General features: G+C 52.1%; 7 protein-coding genes across 7 annotated transcripts; 4 read left to right on the plus strand and 3 right to left on the minus strand.

The window, feature by feature from the left end:
• Window positions 1–3,567: 3,567 nt before the first annotated feature.
• On the plus strand, window positions 3,568–4,715 carry CABS01_03375 (uncharacterized protein; the record flags this gene model as incomplete). The annotated part of the gene is made up of 2 exons (XM_060536750.1): window positions 3,568–3,786; window positions 3,849–4,715. 2 exons carry the CDS (start codon window positions 3,568–3,570, stop codon window positions 4,713–4,715), a joined length of 1,086 nt encoding a protein of 361 aa, XP_060392669.1.
• Window positions 4,716–7,034: 2,319 nt separating this feature from the next.
• CABS01_03376 (uncharacterized protein) lies at window positions 7,035–7,529 on the minus strand (the record flags this gene model as incomplete). The annotated part of the gene is made up of 1 exon (XM_060536751.1): window positions 7,035–7,529. One exon carries the CDS (start codon window positions 7,527–7,529, stop codon window positions 7,035–7,037), a length of 495 nt encoding a protein of 164 aa, XP_060392670.1.
• Window positions 7,530–8,309: 780 nt separating this feature from the next.
• On the minus strand, window positions 8,310–8,918 carry CABS01_03377 (uncharacterized protein; the record flags this gene model as incomplete). Its single annotated transcript, XM_060536752.1, has 1 exon — window positions 8,310–8,918. One exon carries the CDS (start codon window positions 8,916–8,918, stop codon window positions 8,310–8,312), a length of 609 nt encoding a protein of 202 aa, XP_060392671.1.
• A 769-nt stretch (window positions 8,919–9,687) lies between these two features.
• On the minus strand, window positions 9,688–10,208 carry CABS01_03378 (uncharacterized protein; the record flags this gene model as incomplete). Its single annotated transcript, XM_060536753.1, has 2 exons — window positions 9,688–9,903; window positions 10,125–10,208. 2 exons carry the CDS (start codon window positions 10,206–10,208, stop codon window positions 9,688–9,690), a joined length of 300 nt encoding a protein of 99 aa, XP_060392672.1.
• Window positions 10,209–10,399: 191 nt separating this feature from the next.
• Window positions 10,400–10,976, plus strand: CABS01_03379 (uncharacterized protein; the record flags this gene model as incomplete). Its single annotated transcript, XM_060536754.1, has 2 exons — window positions 10,400–10,421; window positions 10,729–10,976. Coding segments are annotated over 2 exons (270 nt in total), but the record flags the coding sequence as incomplete, so codon positions are not given.
• A 2,418-nt stretch (window positions 10,977–13,394) lies between these two features.
• Window positions 13,395–13,925, plus strand: CABS01_03380 (uncharacterized protein; the record flags this gene model as incomplete). Its single annotated transcript, XM_060536755.1, has 1 exon — window positions 13,395–13,925. One exon carries the CDS (start codon window positions 13,395–13,397, stop codon window positions 13,923–13,925), a length of 531 nt encoding a protein of 176 aa, XP_060392674.1.
• Window positions 13,926–20,737: 6,812 nt separating this feature from the next.
• CABS01_03381 (pirin) lies at window positions 20,738–21,796 on the plus strand (the record flags this gene model as incomplete). Its single annotated transcript, XM_060536756.1, has 1 exon — window positions 20,738–21,796. The coding sequence occupies one exon, from the start codon at window positions 20,738–20,740 to the stop codon at window positions 21,794–21,796; it is 1,059 nt and encodes a 352-aa protein (XP_060392675.1).
• Between the last annotated feature and the right edge of the window lie 784 nt (window positions 21,797–22,580).

The following is a 22,580-nucleotide window of genomic DNA, read 5'->3' on the forward strand; positions in this document are numbered from 1 at the left end:
TTTGGCCTGAAGTATCTCTTCTTCCTGTCGTCAGTCGACCTCGAACAACCTGCCTTAAGCTGCACCGCCTGTGAGCTCCCACAGAGTTCGCGGTCAGGTACAACCTGCCTTCTATGCAGCTCGCCGAAGCATCGTCGACCTCGGCCGACTGGTAGCTACCGTTCTTGGCGCATATCAGACTTTGGCACGCACCGACAGCATGGGATCTTTCACCATGGAATGAATTAGGACGACACAAAAGTCCGCCCGCGGCGACCATCCCACGCGAGGCTGTCGGCACCGTTGGCCTCAAAGAGGAAGTCCCTGCATGGATGGGAGCTCGAACGTCTGCCACTGTCTGTTCTCCGAACCTGTCCTGCAGGCATTCGACTCTTCAACTGACACGCTCGAGCCCTATCGGCAAGGGACGTTTTTACACCTCGCAAAGATGAGTTAGTTCTCCCGGCGGCACCTCGTCAACTACCCGTCGGGCATACGAGAGCCGTTGGATCAATTTAGGCCCCGGATAGGAGAACAGGAGAGCATTGAGACCGTGTTAGTACCTGTAAGGCGTAGGTATCTGGGCAATGCGACAAATTTGGACAGGTTTTGGCCCAACCCAATGGTTATGGTCCATCATGATTCATCGACCCTGGCACCCTGTCGATTTGCCCAAATTGGCATTCCCAATCAGGGACCAACCAGGCACAGCAATGCCAGTTGGCAGACTCGGTCTCTGGCGTCATCAATTCAGTCATGCCTTGTCGTCTTGTCTCCATTCGAGTCCAGAACCTCTCGAGGATCGTACAGTATGACGGCTCCGAGCTACTGATCTAGAGCAGTAGAGTCGCGGTATCGTCGATGATGAACGCGCAGCAAAAGTCAAGACCCCGCCCTCGGCGCCGGCCTCGTCAACAGGCCGGAGTCTTGGCATACGGGGTTGCAGTTTACCCTGATCGCCCCGTCAGCGGCCCCGTCAGATTCCGCCGCATGCACAAATCGAGAAAATTTAGGATTATGAACAACCCGGTGTTGGTCATCGGACTCACTGCATTGAACCTTGGCCAGGTGTCGTGCTCGAAGGCGTCCGCGGCTCAGCGATGTTGGCATGGTGCGGCGCAACGGAAGATACACAGCTACATGTTCACACCAAAAACGGCCAGATCGAATCTACGGTTACGAAGTCAGAGAGAGAGAGAGAGACAAGAGACGTTGGGGTCAACATGGCTTCACCGTCCCGAACGGACGAGTGGGGTTTGCAAACAGAGAGCAAGTAAGACATGAGCACACTCGAAAGAGAGACACAGAACAGATCGGGTGGTTTTTTTTTTTCTGTCAGTCTCGGAGCGATTTGTCTGCCTGGGCGTGTGTCTCTCGCGTGTCTTCGTCGACCATCTCGTTCCATTCCTTGGGCCCATCACCCATGCAGAGCTTACTCAGGTTCGGGGACTTGTGAACCTCCACTCCCGAAGTCTCTGGAGGTACCGATCAGTCACAGTCACAGGAGCGGACCCGCTCAACCTGCCTTACCTACCCCTTGAAGGTTGACAGCAACATTGCGGGCCTTGTCGTCGCGCAACCCACTTTCATGAGGCGTACACTCGGCTTGGTTCCTACCAAGTAGCGTTCCGTTCACGATTTGTCGAGTGTTCCCGAGGCAAATGGTCCAGACTCGACCCATGTCAACATACTCGCAGCATCATGTCATCTTTTGTTCATGATCAAGCCTCATTGCTTGGAAAGATCCCATCTCTCGATCCCGGCAGAGTTGTGGGTGACCCTGCTTGCTGGATATAAGATGTGGTCGGCTGTTCCGTCTGATTGGGATCCCCCTACACCGGAGTCAGAAGCTATTCATGTTTCGAATCGGGGACCTTGATCAACATCACAGTTCTAACTCCGCCGACCTGACGTCGATACCTACTCTACATACCTTCAGCTTCAGCGATCTTGTGTAAAGGATTCTGTTTTAAAAAGACCATCTCGGCCCGGAAACATTCCATCGATCCAGACTGTTGTTCATTACCTCCAAGGCAACAACATTACCTCTAGTCGAAATAAGAACCCTTAGGTCTCATCTTACACACCAAGATTGAAGAGAATCATATCCTGTTACACCAACAAGCAGCCTAGAAAGACAAGCCATCCACCACCACGTCCACACATGCTCTCCCGCATCCACCCGCCCGCAAAAGCATTTAAGGACTTTGGTGACGAATAAGAGAAAAAGGAGACCAAGAAGAACGAAAGGCCGCAAGACCCTGGATCAGCACATAGCACACAACAGGGTCGGCAAACAAGATCCGCTCGAGACACGTCCAGCATTCTGCAGTCAGCAATCCGCCGTATCAACAGCGGGAAGCAGCAACAAATAAGCCGTACTTTACACAAGCAGCGACCGGCTTGCAAATCAAATCCCAATCCCTATCCCTATCCCTATCCTCGCCGTCCAGTTCTCTGAACTCCGCAGCGGACTTTACCTTGTCGCGGCTAGCTCTTGGGACCAGAAAGAAAAAAAGGCTGCTAGCGCGCTGCTACTACCAGCTACATCCCACAACTTGGCTACGTACCGGACGTACTTTTGATACACGACGGTCGCCAGTTGACCACACACACTCTCCAAATTGAGCACAAAACGGAACCAGGATCCTTCTTGAGGCCGTCTCATTTTCATAACTACTGGGCCCGCCCGCGCACTCGGACATAAAGACGTCGCCGACCGTTAATGCCACCCGCAGCAGACCAGGCCAGCGAACCCACACCCACGCCCACGCCTACACCACCACCTACCTATTCGTAAGGTACCTACCTGGTCCTACGAATACCTAACGCACCGCATCCGCACTCGCTCCAGCTCCAGTTCCAGCTCCAGCTCCTCCAGCAGCAGACTCTCCCCGACAGAACTCCCCTAGTCTGCCCTGTCTGCCCTCCACTGTACCCGTCGTACCGCCGTACTTGCATCGTAAAAGGTACGGGGCAAAGTACCGCACCAAAGCAACCAGCATCAGCACCAAGCACCCGCAACGCACACACCCACCCCCCCTGCCTGTCCTCTCCTCTCCTCTCTCTCCTCAACCTCCACTGCTTGCTTGCTCTGCCCTCCTTAGCATTGCGAGCGACCGAACTCTATCAACCCCAAAAGCTTCCGAGGCCTTTTCCCTGCGCATCACATAATCTCGCGCGCGCACATTAGACGCACCCCGTCTACTCCCCGTCGTCTCCCCGTTGTTGCTCGACATTAATAATTTGTCTACGCCCTCCATCCCAGTACCTTGCCGTGCTTACTGTCCCGCCCTCTTGACCCTAGCGCCGCGGACTCTTGGCTGTGTCATCCCGACTCTTTTACCTTTTTGGTTTATTCTTCCTTTGACTGGGTCGACTTCGTTCTCGCTATCCTATATAGTTCACTTACACGCCTCTCACCTCCCTCACCCACAGACTTATACGCACTTTGCCCCTCGGTCTACATCAACAACATCTTCCTCTTCCACACATCGCCACACCTTATCCTTCCTTCCTACTACTACTGCAACAACAACAACTACTACTACATACTACCCCATTAACTAGTAATCATTCACCACCACAATGGGAAGCGGCCTACCCACACCTCCCTTGGAGGACCAAAAACCCAGAAAGAGCTCCTCCAGCTCCAAGTCTATCAAGCCCAACCGCCATACTGCCAAGCGCGCCAGCCCTCACAACGCGACACAACATCACGATCATAGCTCTCAAGCTATGTCTGCCGATGGACGTCACAAGAGGGTATGGAAGGCTTGCGAAAGGTGTCGTATGAAGAAGACCAAGGTAAGCACCACCACCACACTCAACCTCATGGTCACTCCCATCCTGACTTGGACTCCACTTAGTGCGACGGCGAATTCCCCTGCAAAAGGTGTAAGGACGATGGTCTCGTTTGCACCGCCGGCGTTCGCAAGAAGACGGAATACAAGCAGCTGCCCAGAGGCTACGCCGAAGTTCTCGAGCACACCCAATTCGCCCTCATTGCCACCGTCCATAAGTTGTACTCCATGGTTAGGAACCAACAACAATGGGACCTCGGCGAACCCGAGCTCAACGATAGAGGACAGCCTGTCATCCACAACATTGCCCAGAAGCTTGGATGCATCCGCCCGAACAGCGATATCGACTTGCCAGTTCACTCGGTGTTCCCTGAGGACGAGGCGGGCTTGGCCGAGTTGGCGCGCCAACTGGAGGAACAGCAAAAGGAACGCGATGTTGAGAAGGCCATGAAGGTCGAGGTCGATTCTAACTCAAGTTGCGAGCGTTCAGACCGGGCAAGCTCTTCCGACATTGATCACTCGGAATTCGAGGCGGACTACCGCAAAGCTGTCTTTGGCGGCCACAACAACCCCATGACCATGTCTCCGCAAAGCTTCTCTACCGGATACACTGAGTTCGACGTAGACTCAGTTGCCTCGCCCATCGATCCCACCGCCGCCATGTTTCAGCAAAATCAGTCCCCGCCCATGAACGCTTACCAACAATGGAATATGCCCAGACAATCAGCACCCTCTTCAATGGATCTCGCTCAGCAATTCTTCCAACATCCCGGCGCTCTCACCAACATGGATATGCTTAACCAAGGCCTGATCGAGTCAGAATTCGGCACCATCAAGCCCCACGTTCTTAACTGTCCGAATCCGGAAGTCATGATGGGAATGGGCGACCCGATGATCTACGGGGGCTATGACGGCGAGCCAATGCGACTGTAACCCCATCATTCCAGCCACTGAGCATTTCGAGTACGGATTATGAGTTATAGAGTTGGGGCTTTCGGTCGGGCTACGGCCATCAGGCGCACAGAAGACATTGGGGTCATGGGATTTTGCGAATTTATGGGGTTTTCAATGATACACCGCGAAGGCGTTGCTTTTTCTGGGAAAGGACCCTCCCCACATCTCGCGAGAGAGAGAAAAAGGCGTTTGACGGTTTTTTTTAGGTGGTTTGATTTTATGTTTTGTTTGGTCAAACTCGGATGAGGTTAATCGCCACCGTTCAAGGTATTTGGGGGGCAATAGTGAGCGGGAAACGGCCTTTAGGAAGAAGGATTTATTAGCATTGAGGCGAACGATTTTTCACGTTGCAACGACACCAAAAATCGAAACCATTGTATCAACTTTTTTTCTGAACTCGTGTCTACTCTATTTCTTTTGCTTGTGTGATTTCCTCTGGGATGAGCTTTAGAGAAAAGGTCTATCTTGCCGACCACCCCTCCTTTCAGAGAGTTGGGACGAGGACAAGCTTGCATAAAGCTGAACCATGGGGGGGGGGGGGGGGGGGGGGGGGGGGCCAAAAACCCTCCTTCCCCCCCCAAATAAAAAAAAAAAAAAAACCAAACCACAACAACACCTTCTTTCACACAAAAAAACTTTTTTTTTTTCGTTCCTTCATTCCCTACTCCTTCTCTAATTTCTCATCTCACAACACAAAAATCTCCTTGGTCCTCTCTTCCATCCCCCAATGTAAAAAAAAAACAGATATACACACAATAGCACCATTCTTCGAATCAACAGAACTCTTTTTTTGGCCGTTCTTCGATCGTGCAATCTCTTCCTAATTCGGATCGTAAGACAAACAAGAGTCCGTGAGCTTTCCTTCAAGCTCAGGTCGGCGAATGCCCCAAAACCAAGTTAACTCTGTAACCTCGTCATAAATCATTGTAATTTTTTTATTTTATTTTTTTTGCAGCTAGCTAGTTTTGCCGACTGGCTCCTCCTCCTCCTCCCCTTGCTGTAACCTCCCAGGTTTTGACTTCACGCGTGTAGAACTATGGGAGGGCATGACGCTACAAAAAAAAAAAAAGAGAAAAAAAGACGGTGACAAGAAACTCTGAAAAAGTCTACTTGTCTCTTGTCTCACACTCTACTATGCTGGCACTACACTACCCTGACCTGATCCCCGGATATGGAACGAACTGCTACCAAAAATTACCCTCTCTAGTGTACGCAGTAGGCCGGCCATTGGAATCGGCGACGGCATGCTACGCTACCGTATCAGCGGGCACCCTGCGGCCTTGCCTGCCCTGTGCCCGCTCGGCTTACACACTCTCTCTAGTCTCTAGGTATGCCCGCAGCGCAGCCCAGAGAAGAATCTTGAAAGAGGATCTTGGGTTTTTGTTGCTTACCAGGAGCCAGCTCCGTCGGTCAAGCCAGCGCCCCCCCCCCCCCCCCCCCCCCCCCCCCCCCCCTCACCCCCCCCCCTCCCCCGGGCGTGCCCCCAGAAGAAATCTTTAAAAAGGGTTTTTGGTTTTTTTTTGTCCCCGGGGGCCCCCCCCCCGCGGAACCCCGCCCCCCCCCCCCCCCCCCCAATTTGCCCTGCGAGCATGCCAATTTTGTTGCTCTCAGGGTTACCGACGCTGCGACCGACGCCCCGGAGGGTTTGGAGCGAATGCGACGCTCAGAGTTGCCAAGGGGATGAGCCACGGGGTCTCCACGTCACGACATATAATTCTCTCCAGGGGGGGAAGGTCGGCGGCGGACTAAGGTAAAAGGTCGTTTCTCCTCGCCGCCGCCGAAGGGGACGGGCGAACATCAATGAGACAGTTGCAGGGCCTAAAATTCCGCAGGGAGACAACTGTCAGAAGCCTGTCGCGCTGTTCTAGTCAGTGTCGCATCAGGTAGTAGTAGTCATTGGGAGATGAAGATGGCCTCACCGTACCCATCGGCGACCTTCACAACAAGCTCCTGACACGATTGCGGCCTGCCAAATTCCCAACGCGACGTGATACTTTCTTCAAGCTTCTGGTGGCCCCCACTTGGTGACTTGATCGACCGTACAGCTCAGCAGCCGTGCCAGCATCTCTCATGAGATTTGGGGGCCGAAATGACAGCGATGGTGCAACATGGCATGACTAGACAAAGCTCCCATGTTGCCAAACCTAGACTACCGGCCTCCTTTTTGGTTTACTGCCATGTGAAATGAGCCGCTTGCTGGTCGTATATCGCATCACCACACGCAACGATCAACAGGTTCGAACCGGTGCGGACCAAACGAATCTTCAAAGTCCGCCGAGAAGGCGGGCGAGCAGTCGGTCAGGCGTCGTCACGCCCCTCATCTCTAAGCCACTTGGTAGAGTCTTGGTCAATTCTGGTTCTGGACAAAGGTCCCACTGGAGCATCCGTGATCCTTGTTGGTCGATCAAGGGGTGACAGGGGGAGGGTGTGTGGTTTCGATGGTTCTGCATCTGCGGCGGCGGGCTGGTAAGTGGCAGGGCGCAAAAGCCAACGGTCTGCGCAAAGACGCACCCAACGCACAAACCGCACACCCCCAGATTGTAGTATAGACGAGGAACCAACTCTGGCGGGTAAAGGCTTACTGGTGCAGGTAGGATGAGGATGAAGCAGGGTTGCTCCCACGAGAAAAAAGCAGAGACGAGTGAAAAATAAAAAAAAAACTTTTCCAAAACACACGACGGAAAACCATCTGAATGTGTCCGCCCTACGATATGCTTCGATCCCGAGAGTCCACGCCGCGGCGACCCACAGTGCATGTTCCACTAAACGCGGGAAGCTCAGGGCGCTGTTCATGCGATAATGCTACGTTTGGGAATATCAGGCGGGCTATGGCGCGGGTCGAGGGGTGATTCAGGTTGACCGTTGAGCAGCGTTGCTGTCTATTGCGCATCACATACGGATAGTATACTCCGTACTTGGTGATTGATTACGGAGTATGGCACTTTGCGCGACAGAGAAGGGGGTCGCTAAGTGGTTGGAAATCGAATTATGATCTCGGCGTTTGTGACGGAGGGCGGGACGGGAAGTTGTAAACCCCGCGGTCCGACAGTGGATAACCCATGATGAGTCGATTTTTTTTTATGAAGAACTAGTTCCATCGTCTTTGTTCGGGTCCGAAGATTGAGTGAGGTGGACTTTTGTTTTGCTTCTCTCTTCTGCCCCAGATAAGCCCGGGGGTCATTTTGCTGTCCACGGACATCAAACATGGCCGATGACAATGTCTGAAGGGACTCGGGCAGGTGTTGGCAATGACACCTTGTGAGTTCACGTGTTGGGCTGGGCGGATTGTCAGAGTTGGGTTGACGATGCTGGGGAACCCCTGGTTGCTAGTTTGAGCGTTGCTTTGGCCTTTGGAGTCCAAGGCGCTTTGTCAGCGGGCCGCTTTGGCTTTTGAATGGGCCAGACCTCTCTCTGTCCAGGACGACAGGAAGTCAGCCTGTACGAAAGTTTCTGTTGACTTTCTGTGGTGGACATGATCGGCTGCCGTCAAAGTAGACTGCCCAACATGGGAAGCTTGTACAATGGCTGAGGCCCTGGGCCAGGCCTTGGGTGGGACACGTTGTAAATCTCCTCTCACCTGCACTGAGGAGAGTAGAAAGCAGGAGGTGTTTCCGTACGGATCGGCCCAAAGTGAGGACCAGAAGCCTCTCGGCCGCAGATTTCGGATTTCTCGCATTCGGGTTTCCTCCTCCAGACTTTTCTCCCCTCAGTCTCTGGCAATTCTATTGTCGTGCAGAATAAAAGTGTCTTCATGGTTCGTACGGGACGAGGGTATCCATTGCCTGGCTGAGTCCAGGACTCTAGGCAGTGGGTAAGCTCCGCTGTCAGAAGACAGCCGGAACGCAGTGATGGGGGATGTTGGCTGTTCCAGTGAAATTGTTCCCTCCTATTCTGTCCTTCTCGACTTGTTCTTCTCTTTGCTCCATACGCAAGCAGCCAGTCGGACTGCAACACTATCTCGCCCCGTCCCACTCTGTCCACATTGTCGGGATCGGAGAGAAATGAGTACTTCGTACGGGCTGTTGATGACCAACCGTCAACGTGGTTGGTGGTACCCTGACAAGGGATCCCGTATTTTAGGCAGATGATCGTAAAGGATCGGCCGCTTGTAGTTGAAATTATGAAATGAACGCGGCTTTTGTGCAAGCCTCGGCAGCTCGCGGTGCCGAGCTGGGGGTCCATCGGGCCCTAATGCACATATACGCCGTATCTCCATCGCCGTCATCGCCGCCATGGAGCGGCCGGGGTGTGGAGGGCCGCCGAGGGCTTTCAATTTGCGCAATACCCATCGGTTTGGACCCGTCTAGTTGGGGGTGGGCTTTAGGGTTCGAGGTTAAGAATATGATATTGGGCAGATTTGGGGGCAGAAACAAGGTGAAATTTTCTGCGCCCAGTCCATTGGTATTTTGGAATAAGGCGCGCTTGTTTGGAGAATGCAAAATGGATATGCGTTTGATTGGCGCTTGTCTTGGCTTGCTTGGTATTCTTGGAAACGCAGTCCGCGGGCTCGGAGCGCCGGTGCGTGACGACGGCCGAGTGCCAGAGAGTCGGTGTCCTCTAGGGTCCTTGTCTAATAGCAGCTTGGCATCAAATTCCGTCCGGCGAGGAGCCAAGACTCAGGACACGTCTTTGAATAGGTTGGCATCTGCGAGCGCCCAGTGAGTAGGGAGTACCAACCGTCAATCGGTCAAGACTCAATGGCAGCCATTGACGATGGTGTAGCATCCGTCAAGGTATCCGTAATACCGTATGGTCACTATGGTGTACTCCGTATCCCCCGTAGGAATGAACTCGTAAGGTCCAAATGGTAAAGGGGCTGTGGCGGGTGGTTGCGGGAGTGCACGTGAATTGTGTTCTCCCGGATGGTTTTCTTCACGCGTACATTAACCAAGGAATCAAGGATCTGTCAGGGCCACATTTCGCATTTGGCATTTCGCATCTTGTCTCCACGTCAATTCCGGCGTCGTGTGCATGCGTTGCCGTAGTGCACGCAGTAGTGTAGTCGCTGCCTGGCGGGGTCTCGTGTGTTGATGTTGATAGGTAGGCGATCCGATGGGCTGATGAAGTTCTGAAGTTGTGATGGAGGGTTGATGGTAGGTTGACTTCGCAGGGGCGGATGTTCCTCGGGTCCGAGGAGCTTAGCAAGGAAAGACTGCGCGAGGTTGCGCTGGGTGCAGTCTGTACGTACTATTCCGTACTGAGTACAGTATGTACTCTGCAGCCTGCCTGCAGGTGGGATCATGGAGGAGGTGCTTTGGTCCTATTCCTCTCCCTACCTTCGCTCCTACTCATGGTCGTAAGCTCATATTCCTCCGTCGATCCTCCCGGGGTTCAGCTGCTGGTTTCGCCCGCAAAGGGACACAGGACCCTGGAACAGCTGGCTCGCTCTTGACCCATGGTGGTAGTGTACACCGTAAGAGTGTGCGCGTATTCCCGCATTAGTATCCGGAGGTTGGAGGAGCAGAGAGCCATCCTGCACGCCTCGTACTTTCCGAAACCGTCCAGCGCATATACCTGATGTTGGCAGGTACACAGTAGACCACAGGCAGTACTCACGCATGGGAACTTTGGAGTTGCATCCAGAGAGACGGGTTTGGACTACGGAGTATGGGAGCTTGAAATGCACAGAACGCAGCAAAGGTCCATGATTGGCCCGGACAGGTCCACTTCAGAACGACTTCCAAGGTACGTCTCTTTTCCCCACCATTTGCTATAAGGAGTATTCATCCAGAGTAGCTACTATGTACTGCACTCACCTCCAACAACTGACTCCTGCCAACCACGTTCACAGCCCTTTTCCTACGGCTTCTTCGACCAAGATTGCCTGCATACGTCGTACTTCGTACTTTTGCTCTCCTCTCTTTAGGCGCCAAGGCCCTGCCCTGGGCAATTAGGTTCAGTTGGCTGAAAAGTGGCTGAGCTGTGGCCCTATCCGCTTCCCCGCAACTCAACACGCGTATTGGCGTATCTGCCCATGCCTGTTCTGCTCTAGGAAACTTGGGAACGCCTCACCTATCTCGCATTCCTCGCATAGACCTCACCTGTCCTCGTTTTCGCTTTCGTGGTGCGACTGACCGTGGTCTTTCTACGAATCTGCGACCGATGCCATCGCTGTCAATCTCAGGCTATCAGCAAAGCCATGCCGAGCAGCCGTTCTCACCAACCATTGCACGATGCGAAGTTTACGAAAATTGTCGAGGGGCACTTCTGCCAGCCAAGGCACGAATTCACTGCTTGTAGATTGCAGGCTATCATATTGTGGCTCTAGGTACTCAGGTTGGCACCCCCAGAAAACCAGCCCCAAGCAATACCTACTAGCTGGGCGAGCATGTTTTAACCTTGATTAGCTATTGTCGAATCAAGAGCTCCTCGCCAACTCCATTTAAACGTCTTGGCCGACCATTTGCCCCCAAATCGGGTGGCCGTGTCTCTCTTGGCGCTCTGCACACGCCGTATTGGCATCTCGTCATTCACCATAACGCTGAGAGCAGACATCGTTATGTTTTTCCCTGTCAAACCACACCACGACCACCATGTCATGCCAACCTCTGAACTCCGCCCTAAGCCTTGTATTCGTACCTGGAGGGGGTCTGTGAAATTGCACCGCTTTTGCGGCCTTGGGGGTGGTCTAGGCCTATGCCAATGTTGTTGGCGCAGCAATCTGGATTGAACAAGATATGTTGATACCTGAGTCGACTTCGAGTGACTTTACCCAAGTCTCCTCAAGTCTCTTCATGTTACTCCCCAGAATGGCACCTGTCCGCCATGGAAGAAAACCCCGTCGTGGATCTCCCCAAGGCTTAGCGCGATGGGCTCTGTTAGGTGTCACTACGCCAAGCGCGGTAGCGGAACGATGTCGACGAACTAACATCTGAAAGGTGCCTTCCTCAAAGGACCACCAATCGGTTTCATCTTTGAATCCCCCTTCACCTGACCATCAGATGACGGCCACAAAAAGCATCGCGCAATGCTCTGGACTGCGGAAAACTTTACGGCCCTGCCGTCCTCATATCAAACCCCACGGAAACCTTAACGCGGACGTTGCGATTATCGCAATATCGGGCTCCAGGCGGCCTATACACGCAAGACGCTGCCGACAAATGTATCCCATTTAGAGGTAAACCCAGTCTCAATAAGTGTGTCACCGGTGGTTATCTAATAACTGTCATTGTAACAGGGGCTTTCATTCCAAATATTGCCTGATATTGCCAAATCCGAGGCGCCACAGTCAGTCTGACGGACGAGAATGTTCCCCGTCTCGCATGGAAGTTGAGTCAGGTGGCGTTTTAAGGCCAAAAGTTCTGCCCACTCACCATCTCATAAGACACGACAATTTCTCGAATTGCAGTATTGGATGCTTGCAATTGCCTGCTTTTGGATTGGCATCGAACAGTCCTACGCTGGATACTGGGAGATCGGCATCGCGATGTGTCACTGCCCTCAGTGATCAGTCATTGGCAGACCCGTGGCGTGCTAACAGACAAAGTCTCCGCACACTTGCAAGGCCGTGGTCACAGAGACTCCAAAAGGCCCGACGTCGCGTTGGCAAACTCAATGCCAGTCGTTTGGGTCACGCTAAGCAACGATTACTTCTCGTCATCAGCACCTTAATCACCTTTGTAGAGTTGCAATTTGCCCAAAAATAACGTTCGTTGTTGATGGACAGGGTGGAGGGGCGCCGATTGAATGGCGAAGCCTGTCAGCTTACCAGCAGCAGGCAGTGAAATGAGGCTAATGCAGATCTTCTGCCCAAGTTTCAATAACAGGTGTACAGAGATTACCCGCCGGACGGAAGACGCGATTACTCGGCCTATGGTATCCGTGCTGCCGTCCAGTCACCGGCCACAAAACTCTCCATCTTGACCAGAGGAATAAGCCAAACAGAGATTGGGGCTCGTTCAATCCCACGTCAGCAGCAGATATGCCTCCTGAACACAAGGCCACAAGTTTGATAAGAATACCGGCTTGATGGCGGCATCGTCTCTTCAACCTCAGTCTCATAGGCTGTTTGACATCCCAATCTACGCAGGTGATGGCGCTCGTCAACGCCCGCAGCTTGTGTCGTGCGTGTCACCAGGTTGGAGATTGATCACAGTGGGGAGGCCATGGCCTAGCCACAATGACTTGGAGTGAGCAACGACTTCCTAGAGTCAAATATCATCTTCTACCAACGCGGAACATCGCTGGATCTGGAGGGGAAGTGGGCTAATTACTGGTTCACCCTATGCCAAACTCGGAGAAAGCTTATTGACTCGAATACAGGCCTTTCAATATGTCGACAATCTCACCTTTCAAGAGAGGAAACCTAAAATTCAGACGAAGTTGGGGGCTACGCCTACAGTCCGCCTATCTAGCATTGAAGATCGAGCATCGGACCTGCCTCCGTAAAGGGAAGTGGGCGGGCGGGCGGGAGCGGTGACTGGGACTCGAAAAGGAGTTCAGTACGTTTAGAAAAGTCTATTCACGATGTTGGGGATTCGGCGCGCGCGAGTCGCGGTTCATCCTTTCTTGGCACGGCAAAACAGAAGTGCGAAAAATTGGCCACCCCGGTCACAACGAAATAGTCGGCGCACCGCCGTCTCCGTCTCCATGGTACAGCGCGCGTCAAAAAAGGGGTGACGGGGTGGAAGAAATAAGGTTAAGCGGCAGCGATTGGGGATGCGACGTCGTTCACAGGGATATATGCTGGTACCAAGCGCGAGGCTTTTTGGTAAGCGTTCATTTGCGTTTGGATGTGGTTTATTCACATGGACCACGGCAGGGAATGGGTCTTTGGCCGCTTACATGGTTTCACGGCCTTCATCTTGTCCTATCCCCGGCCCGCGGGCTTGGCCGGGGTCCGGGGTGCGGACAGTAGGGTTTGGATTCTACTCCGCTTTTCCTCCGCGATTGGGCGCGGAGCTTCGGTTTCGGGCGTATATCCGAAAGCCAAAGGGTCACTTAATCATCAAGGTAGCACCGTACCAAGGCAAAGAGGGTAGGACGACGCGCAGGAAGGTCCATCGCGGTGGAATTGTTGCTTGGGCTGGTGACATTGGCGCTGGGCGGAAGTTTGGCGGAGGTCTCACGCGCGGCGTGGAGTCTGTGAAGTTATTCCGAATCTCAAGGAAAAGTCGCCGAGTGGTGGTTTATTCTTGCGTGGTAAGCATAAGGTGGACTACACCATTCGTCCGAGCGATGGACGACTAACCGACGCCGATGCAATCGTTGCAGAACGCGGATTTGTCATCTCACCGTCGCCGATGTGGACGATTACCACGGATTTTTCCCCTCAACAGTAACACACGGGGGCTCCCTGCAAAGCCCGATGGAGCTACGGTCTTCTGACGTGATCGAGTTCGTCGTACCTTACGGTCTCTGTCTAACTTGGCACTCGGGGTCTGACAGAGGAAAGCTTGATAACGAAGGGGAGAAGTTGGGATGATTGACCGGTTCCCTCTTCTTCCTTTGGAATCCCGCTCCGGCGGCTACGCCCGTTGGATCAACGGGATCCCCTTCTCGGAGGACCATGAAGTCAAGAACCCACAAAGCACGGGGCAATTCTTGGGTAATCCCCTCTTCTTTCCCGTCGCCTGCGTAAGAGGTGCCGTTATGCCGGGTCATTACTCTTTTGGGCCTGGAACTCTCCATGAAAACCGAGGGCGTGGAACTGGTATCCTGGCGCGGGATGGCGACTCTTTTGCATGGTGAGCTTTTTCTGTGGTGAAGGGCAAGGTGAGTGAGCAATGGATTACACCGCCCCCTCGTTCCCCCACACAACCCTTACGGGCTTATCATACGGGGGACCATCTTGTGTCTACTCTCACACACCACTTACCCCATATGCCGGAGAAGACCCTGAGTTTCTCAGAGTGAGACGGTGAGGGCTAGGTCGGGTGCTGCATCGCTCGCTTTCTTGGTCTTTACGGCGTTGAACCCCTTTTGTGGATTAGACCCGGATGCTGTTGCGAGGCTTCCGAACAGACTCTTGGGCACGTTCTAGCTTGTCTTGAGCTGAAGAGGCCTTTCAGCCTGACCGAGGTGCGGTTGGTGGTATGGTACGAATGGCTGGCTGGAACAGCGAGTGCGGCGCGGCCATGTCCGTTCTCGGTTTCGGTAAATGCCAAACCAACAACGTTGGTCATTTTTCTGCCCCTTCGCCCTTCCCCCCTCTCTCTATATCCCTCACCTTGAAGACGTTCTTGTCACTGTACTTGCGATCTACATCCTCATCATAATCTGATGGTTTGATGATCTGATGCCATGGTGCAGTCGTTTGCTTTGATGGCGGTGAAGCGAGGTGACAGTGACGGGCTCCTGGGCCCTACGAGGATAGAATGGAGGGAAGGGGACCCCCCTCCTTCGGGACTTCCAGAGAGCCAGCCAGGACGATCTGCCTTGCCTCTTGCCCCCCTCCCCTCATTTTACCCCTCAATGGCAGGGTGGTCTTTCTTATGGGGTCCTTTGAGCTTGTTTTTGGAGATAGCTGCTAGCTATACTCCGTACTCCGTAGTCTTGGTTCGGTTCATCGGGTGGTTGGGATTAGGTTTTTGTCTGGCTCGGGTCTGTGGCACCACTGTCGTTGTCACCGTCACTGTCAGTCTTGTCAGGTGGGTGGTAAGAGTAGTTGGTTCCTCTTCTTTGACTCTGCATTTCTCTGTTGGCGTGTCTGTGGATACGCTTAGGCTAGACGGGCCGGTTAGGGGGACCGGACTAGACCGGGGCTTCTACTTGGTTCATGACTGGGCTGTTAGAAAACGGTGATGGTAAACGTGACGGAAGTTGGGAGTTTACGGAGCTCGTTGACTTGACGTATTCTTGTTGACGATGTATAGAAGACGTTTGGGGGATGAGATGGCGGTCACGTTGGTGAAACCACGCGATGAAGAGGGATCACCTGAGTGGACGGGTCTAGAATCATACCGAGACCCTCGGATTTCTCTAGTAGCTATGCTGACTTGTTCAGACATCTGTGGATGGTCTTGACTACGACTATTGATCCTCATCATGCTGGTTGATTGACTTACACGCCCAGACATGCTTAAACGTCTCCTATAGACCTTTAGCTTACAAAGATCATGTGGTATGAACTCGAGGAATATGCGGTCAGGCCTCTCACACTTTGCTGAAGGAGCTATTATGGTGGTATGCTAGACGTGTTTCCGATACTCATAACCTGTGCAGTCGAAAGCTTGGGCCGACTCTAGCTCCTCAACTATCGTAATCGAGACCTAGTTGAACGCACAAAGGATCTCATTGTCGAGCACGTCGTCCTTTCGCTATGGTCTGCCGCGAGGCTTGTACCTGGTTGACTCTTGTCTTACATTCGCGACGACTCGTGTGCTTGTATCTCTAGGGCGTGGTCTCCCGCTTCGTAGCTATGGCTTTGCTTAGTACCTCTCTGTAGTGTGTTGATAGGAAGAAACACTTTTGCTAAATGTGGATGAATGACTGTCCAAGTTTGTAGTTGCGAGTAAGTCCCTAGCCGCAGTTCGATGTATGCATGCTCTGATGCCATGCATCTGTGATCTGACGTGTCTTTCTCCCGTCGACAAGAGCTGAAGCGCCTTTCTGGAGAGACTTGAGGCTCTGATGGAACCAACGGCTCGCAAAGTTAGCTTGTACGTGCCTATACGGCTTTGCTGTGTCACCGAAATAGGTCAGATCAGGCTGGTATCTTTGTTTGTGAGCGCATTCGATGCATGGACTGACGTTGGGCTTTGCTGGTAGGAAACCAATGTTGAAACTTGAGAGATCTGTCTCTTTTTTTTTTTTTTGTCTGTTTTATACCAACTCAGAGTATCTAAAGTACTGAAGGTGTATTGATGAAACAGAAAGATGCCTGCCTTGGTAGGTTAGAGACCCTTGTTCAGCTACTCGTGGGGACTTTCAAATCAAGTCTCGCTCCCGATGACAACGTTTGCTCAACAAATCCAATTCATATCATTCGCAAAGCGAACTTTTTGAAGAAGAATCCGTACGCATGGGCATGAGGCAAGCGAGAGGTATCCATCAAAATTCCAGTGAGCCTCACATAGACGAAACAAGACTTCCTTCTTTTAGTCGATGATGCCGCCAGGTCCGGTGCACCAAGTAGACTTCTGGTATCTTACCAGCGATGTAAGTCATGGTATTTCTCAGTCCTTATACTGGAGACCACTACGTGACTAACTGACTGTATGTTTCCCCAGGACCGGAGACGCACTTCCAACCAACGATTCTGCCACCTCCTACCCGCCGAGTATCAGTATTAGAACCACAAGTGAGAGATCAGGCTCGTAGAATGTAATGATGTTTCATGATGTTTTGATTGAAAGAGCTAGGAGGATATAGGTATAGGCGGTTATCAGGTGAATAGCGCGTCCCATAAATGAATTACAGGCGTGAGGTTCAGGACGTAAACCACCGTCAGCCTGATCCTCAAAGGCTTGTGAAAGACTGCGTCACCGTCCGCTCCTCATCAAATCAAACATTTTATTGAACCCTCCTATATGTAAGATCATCATATGAAGGTTGTGTGTGTGTACGTGTAGGTGTGGAGCAGAGTATCACCGTTGCGGTGTCCGCGACAGTTCAGTGGGGGATCCTGCACCTCGGATAACCACAGCCGGGTGACGACAAGCGATACGACATGATTTCAATTCATGGCCTTTCAATATGCTGGGTCGCAAGTAGTTCTGAGTCAAAGCGGCTACTCCTTTCCTCATATGACGACAACGATACACGGCGTGCGCGGAATAATCCACCGACCTCGAAGGCCTACCCTACCGCATGTCGACCGTGGAGAATCGAGTTTTGTTCATCTCGATGATGTTACTTGGGTGATACGAGTTTTGTTTTTCAACCTTTCCGTATTCATGCAATGCGGTCGAGTTAGATCGAACTTCTCACTAGCCGGATACACCTTGTTCTTGTTTTGATATTTACAGTGACTGTTTCTCGACTCGACAAGGTCAAGGAGCATCATAACATCTCTCTAGCGCGATGACCGTCAGCTGGTGCCGGAAGGTTGCAAAGACTGGGCTATTGACGATCTTTGAGTCACAATGAATCAATATTGGTATTGAATAAAGCTGAGCTAGTCGACTTAACTTACACGACTGCCACTCGCATCTTACTGGTTTGCCGTGCGTCTCCTGTCGTCAGGGCACCACCAACCTCTTCCCCACTAGGCCCGTCGCCAATGACATGAATGACTCCCTCTGCCCACAATGGCTCGAAAGAGTGGGAATGTCAGGGGCATGGATGGAGGGAAGAAAGATGGCTGGTGTGTATGTTTCTCAGATGTCTGAATGACCTTGAGTAGTAAATCTCAGCTCCACTAGCTTGGAAATTACATGGCCTATGGGCGATTCGGAAGACAACAAACGTGCTGCTTTCCTGCAGAGAAACATCGCATACGTATATATCGTCTTCTGGCTTGATGAAATCTGTGCCTGAGACTCCTATTTTTTCTGTAGGTGATCATCATTGGGCGGGTGCGAAAGCAGCCTCTCACCATTCCACGAGGTATTACCTCAAATCAATCATGAAGCAATCGATGTACGCAAGTTCATTCGAAAAGAATGACCGATATCGCCAGAAATACCCTTGCTGTCGCATACTTGTAAATCATGGGCATTTAGATGGATTTCATCGAGTGAAAAGTAGACATCGGCGTGTTGAGAAAATTGGGCAAGGTAGGTAGGGAACATCAGACTCCAAGAAGCCAAAGAACACTCATATCTGTACACGTCAAAGTAAAATAATACAAAAATGAAATTCCAACCCAAATGACAAAAGAGTTCACCCCCCCGGTATCGAACGGGGGCTACATCTCTTGGTGCACATGCCGGGAAAATCCGCCGATATCCAATGGAGGTCCAGGTGGGTAGGTTGTCGATCGTGTACGTATTCGTATGCGCTTGCGGGATTCGAACTTGGGCGGTTCATCGTTTGCGACCATGGCGACCCCAGACACAGTTTGTCCTGACCACATCGCGCCGGATGGGACGCCTTCTGTTTGCTGGTGACGGTATGAACAAAATTGTTCCCCAAGTAGGGTCGCTCATTTTCCGTCTGGTCGTGCCTCAGGTGGCTTGAGGAGGGTGAAGGAGGACCTCCGGGTTGTGAGGTGGTTTGTGGGATGGAAGGTGGAGGGCGGAAGGTACGTGGCTGCGCTCCTTCCTGAGGCGTCACGTCGGTGATTGTTGATGTTTATCCCCACAGCAACGACCTTTGCGGCCAACACGTCGCTTTTGCTGCGAATACTTGACCTCAGGATTAGGCTGAAATTCTATATTGCTGTGAAGACTTTTCGTCGCCTGGCTCGAATGACCGCCAGCTATCATGACTTCTTTGCTCTTTGTGTCCCCTAACACATCTTCTCGCTTAGGCAATCAAGTCCATTGAGCAATTACTTTAATTAATCAAAACCAAGGATCGCTATCTTGTGCTGCAATGGGCATCACTATCGCCTACACGTTCCCCCATTTCCTTGATGCAACTTTACACTGCCGATGATGCTACGATATCAAGATGTCCCCTTTTCAGGTATGCAGATAGTTCCGAACACCGTGTTCTCACGAATCACCCGTGTACTGCTGAAAGTAGGTGAGGGAAGTGGTGAATATGAATGAATCTTACCTTGCATCGACCATGACAGACTACCGAGGTCTGTGGTTTATACTCAGGTCCACGGCCCAACTCGTCAACCAAGCCCAATCGATCCCCATGGTCGAGCGGTATAACGCCCTGGTCCGTTAGTACAGAACTTGGTATGAAATCTTGAGAAGTCAAAAGATGGAGGATTTCGTAGGGGCACAGTTCGATTTACGGACTGCGCACCTGAGCTTTTGCTTTTTGGGGGGGTTGATGATTCACATATCTTCTCTCGCTTAAACGTCGAGGATTTGGGTACATGGGACATCGCTTCGACGAGCAATCCGGTCCATCAAATTATTTCGATTAATTCGGACTTGCTGTCTATCTATATTGACTGTGCTACTGCTGGCCAGGCCTGAACCCACCACCGCCGTCATTACTTTCACTCCACGATGCCACCAAAGAACTTGCACACTACCGCTCAGGGCGAAGAAGTGTGTCAAGGCTGAAATTGACAAGCCGACCCTTGGGATCCCTCAATACAAATGCTGTCGTGCAATCGTACAGTGATGTATCTGTGTCCATAGTGAATCTTGTACTTACGACGGAGAGAATCATCGGCAACCTACCTTAGGTACGTAGGTATCGGTAGGCCTGGTTGGTAGTGGTACACAGCCAAATTTGGTAGCCAGATTGCACAGTGCACAAAATAATAGGCGTCGATCACATAGCTTGAAACAATAGCCAGTATGAATGATGAAGTATTTGGCAGGCTGTGAGTTCCGCAAGCCCAGCCACAACACTACACCTGGCTTTCAAGATGAATTTAGTCTTACACGAATCAAATGAGAGCACCCGATATCAGCCCCCAAGCTTATCCGTATTGTAATTAATGGCAGAGCTTCACTTGAAAGTCGTCAATCTATCAGTAGTGATGAGTTGATGATGTGAAACGACCTGAATTGTGATCCGGAGAAGGGAGGTTGAAGTTGGCTTCCAACGAACAGCCGATGATCCCCCGATGTTGGGGCTAGCCCATGAACTCTTCTTGCGTCACACATACCCCTGTTGGGTACCGGCGACCCATTCCCGTCTGCAGCTGCGGGGCCGAACGAGCGGGGCCCACGTTCTTCTCGAAGCTGTCAGCATGAATAATCCAATCCTAAGCACCGCATTTGCGAAAAAAGTCGTCCAGTCATCGCACGCGGTGGCGCCCCCCTTAGGTAACGGCTTAGACAGCTTCACTGGGGGCATGTGTAAGACCCTCGCAGCAGTTCGTCCAGATGTAGATAGTCGCCATGGGCACCACATATAAGCTTGCCCGCAAGATTTGCAAATGCTGAACAACAATTCTCAATCCAGATCGAATCTTGATTCTCGACCATACTAGCTCTGTCCATTCATTTTTCGTGAGAGGCTACTCGAGCATTCAAGTATATATGCCTCGCATCGTGACCCTCACTGCGATTTTCGCTATCTTCATTTCCATCATCATCTTCAACACCCAGCTCAAGAGCTTCTTCACAGACATCACATCTCCACTCACAACGTCCACAACCAACAACACAACCCTGTCTTCACCAGCCCAAGACAACCCACCCGACTCTTCTATGCTCAACGCAGTAAAGAACAACATGTCAAAGACCCTCCACCACGCAAAGATCACGCCGCACCGCAGCGGCACCCGCGGTCACTCGGACCACGGCTGGCTCAACACCTACCACAGCTTCTCCTTCGCCAACTGGTACGACCCGCGCTTCAACAATTTCGGCAGCCTGCGCGTCCTCAACGAGGACCGCGTGAAAGCCAACTCGGGGTTTCCCACCCACCCGCACCGCGACTTTGAAATCTTCAGCTACATCCTCTCGGGCGAGCTCACGCACCGCGACTCGATGCTAACAAAGGGCGCCGAGGGCGGGCAGAGCGACAAGTTTTACCGCATGCACCGCGGCGACGTCCAGTTCACGACGGGCGGCACCGGCATCGCGCACTCCGAGTTCAACGAGCACCACAAGGACACGGTGCACTTCTTACAAATCTGGGCCGTACCCTGGAAGCGCGGGTTGCCGCCTACGTACCACACGCGCCATTTCGCCGACGAGGATAAGCGCAAGGGTTTTGTGACGATCTTGTCGCCGCTCAAGGCCGGTTCGGACGCCTCGGCTGCGGAAGAGAAGGCCGCGGAGCCGAGGATCCCGGATACGATTCCTATCCACGCCGATTTCGTCATGGGCGCGGGCATCATTCCGCCCGGGGCTGACGGTGGCTTTGAGTGGGTTGTCGGCGGCAGGGCGACGGAGCAGACGAAGCGCAAGGTGTTTGTGCACCTGCCCATGACGAAGAGCGGCAAGGCCAAGATCAGGATCGATGGCCGTGAGGATGCTGTCTTGTCTGAGGGTGACGGTGCGTTTGTCGACGCGGTCAACGCTGGGGATAAGTTGAAGGTTGAGAGTATCGGCGAGGCCGAGGCAGAGGTTGTCGTCTTGGATACGGCATAAAGGAAGTTTTGGGCAGAAAAGGGGAATACCATGTGCTAGATTAGATCCGTTTACGAGCGAAACGAAAGATATATCCAAATATACTTGCTTGATGATTTCATCTTGATTGGAAATTACGTCGATCCGGGGAAGGCCACCATCCTGGTTTTCTTTTTCTGGTGACCCATGACGATGCTGTTGGTCTAGAAATAGATGGATCTCAGATCCCTTTGAGCTAATCTGGGGTAGAGGAACTTGGCATCTTAAGGTATTAGATATCCATGGGCGTCGGTCTCGACGATAGATTTCTGCGAGAAAGCGAAGATGGAACAGGGAAGGAAGCGAATGTTTATGTTTATTCATTAGAGTTCCTCTCATTTGGTTATTGTTGCTAAATATGGCTGCCCGCCAAGATCGAACCTGCTTGAACAACATGTTGTGGAAACAGATCAGGGATATAGACGAATTCGACCATGGAGCCGGCGAATCTGGGGGAGTGAAGTAGAGAGGAAGAATTAATGCACATCACTCGTTCCCTCCCCCAAGTCATGATGATTGGTGAAATCTGGATACTAATTATCTGAGGCGGAGACAAGGTGAAGTGAAGATATTGTGGACCATCTCACTTTATTACCTTAGTACACGATGAACCGTAGTGGCGGCGTACCGTACAGATCCCAAATTCTACTGTGAAAATGTCACGTCAGAGGAGTGTTGAAAACAGTGCGAGAAGTTGTGACGTGCGGGGGATCTGGTTGTAAATCAACTCCAAATTTTCATACTTTGTCATCCAAACTCAACATCG

This window comes from Colletotrichum abscissum (genome assembly GCF_030869225.1).
Source record: "Colletotrichum abscissum strain IMI 504890 chromosome Unknown Scaffold_6.1, whole genome shotgun sequence".
Classification (NCBI taxonomy): Eukaryota; Fungi; Ascomycota; class Sordariomycetes; order Glomerellales; family Glomerellaceae; genus Colletotrichum; species Colletotrichum abscissum.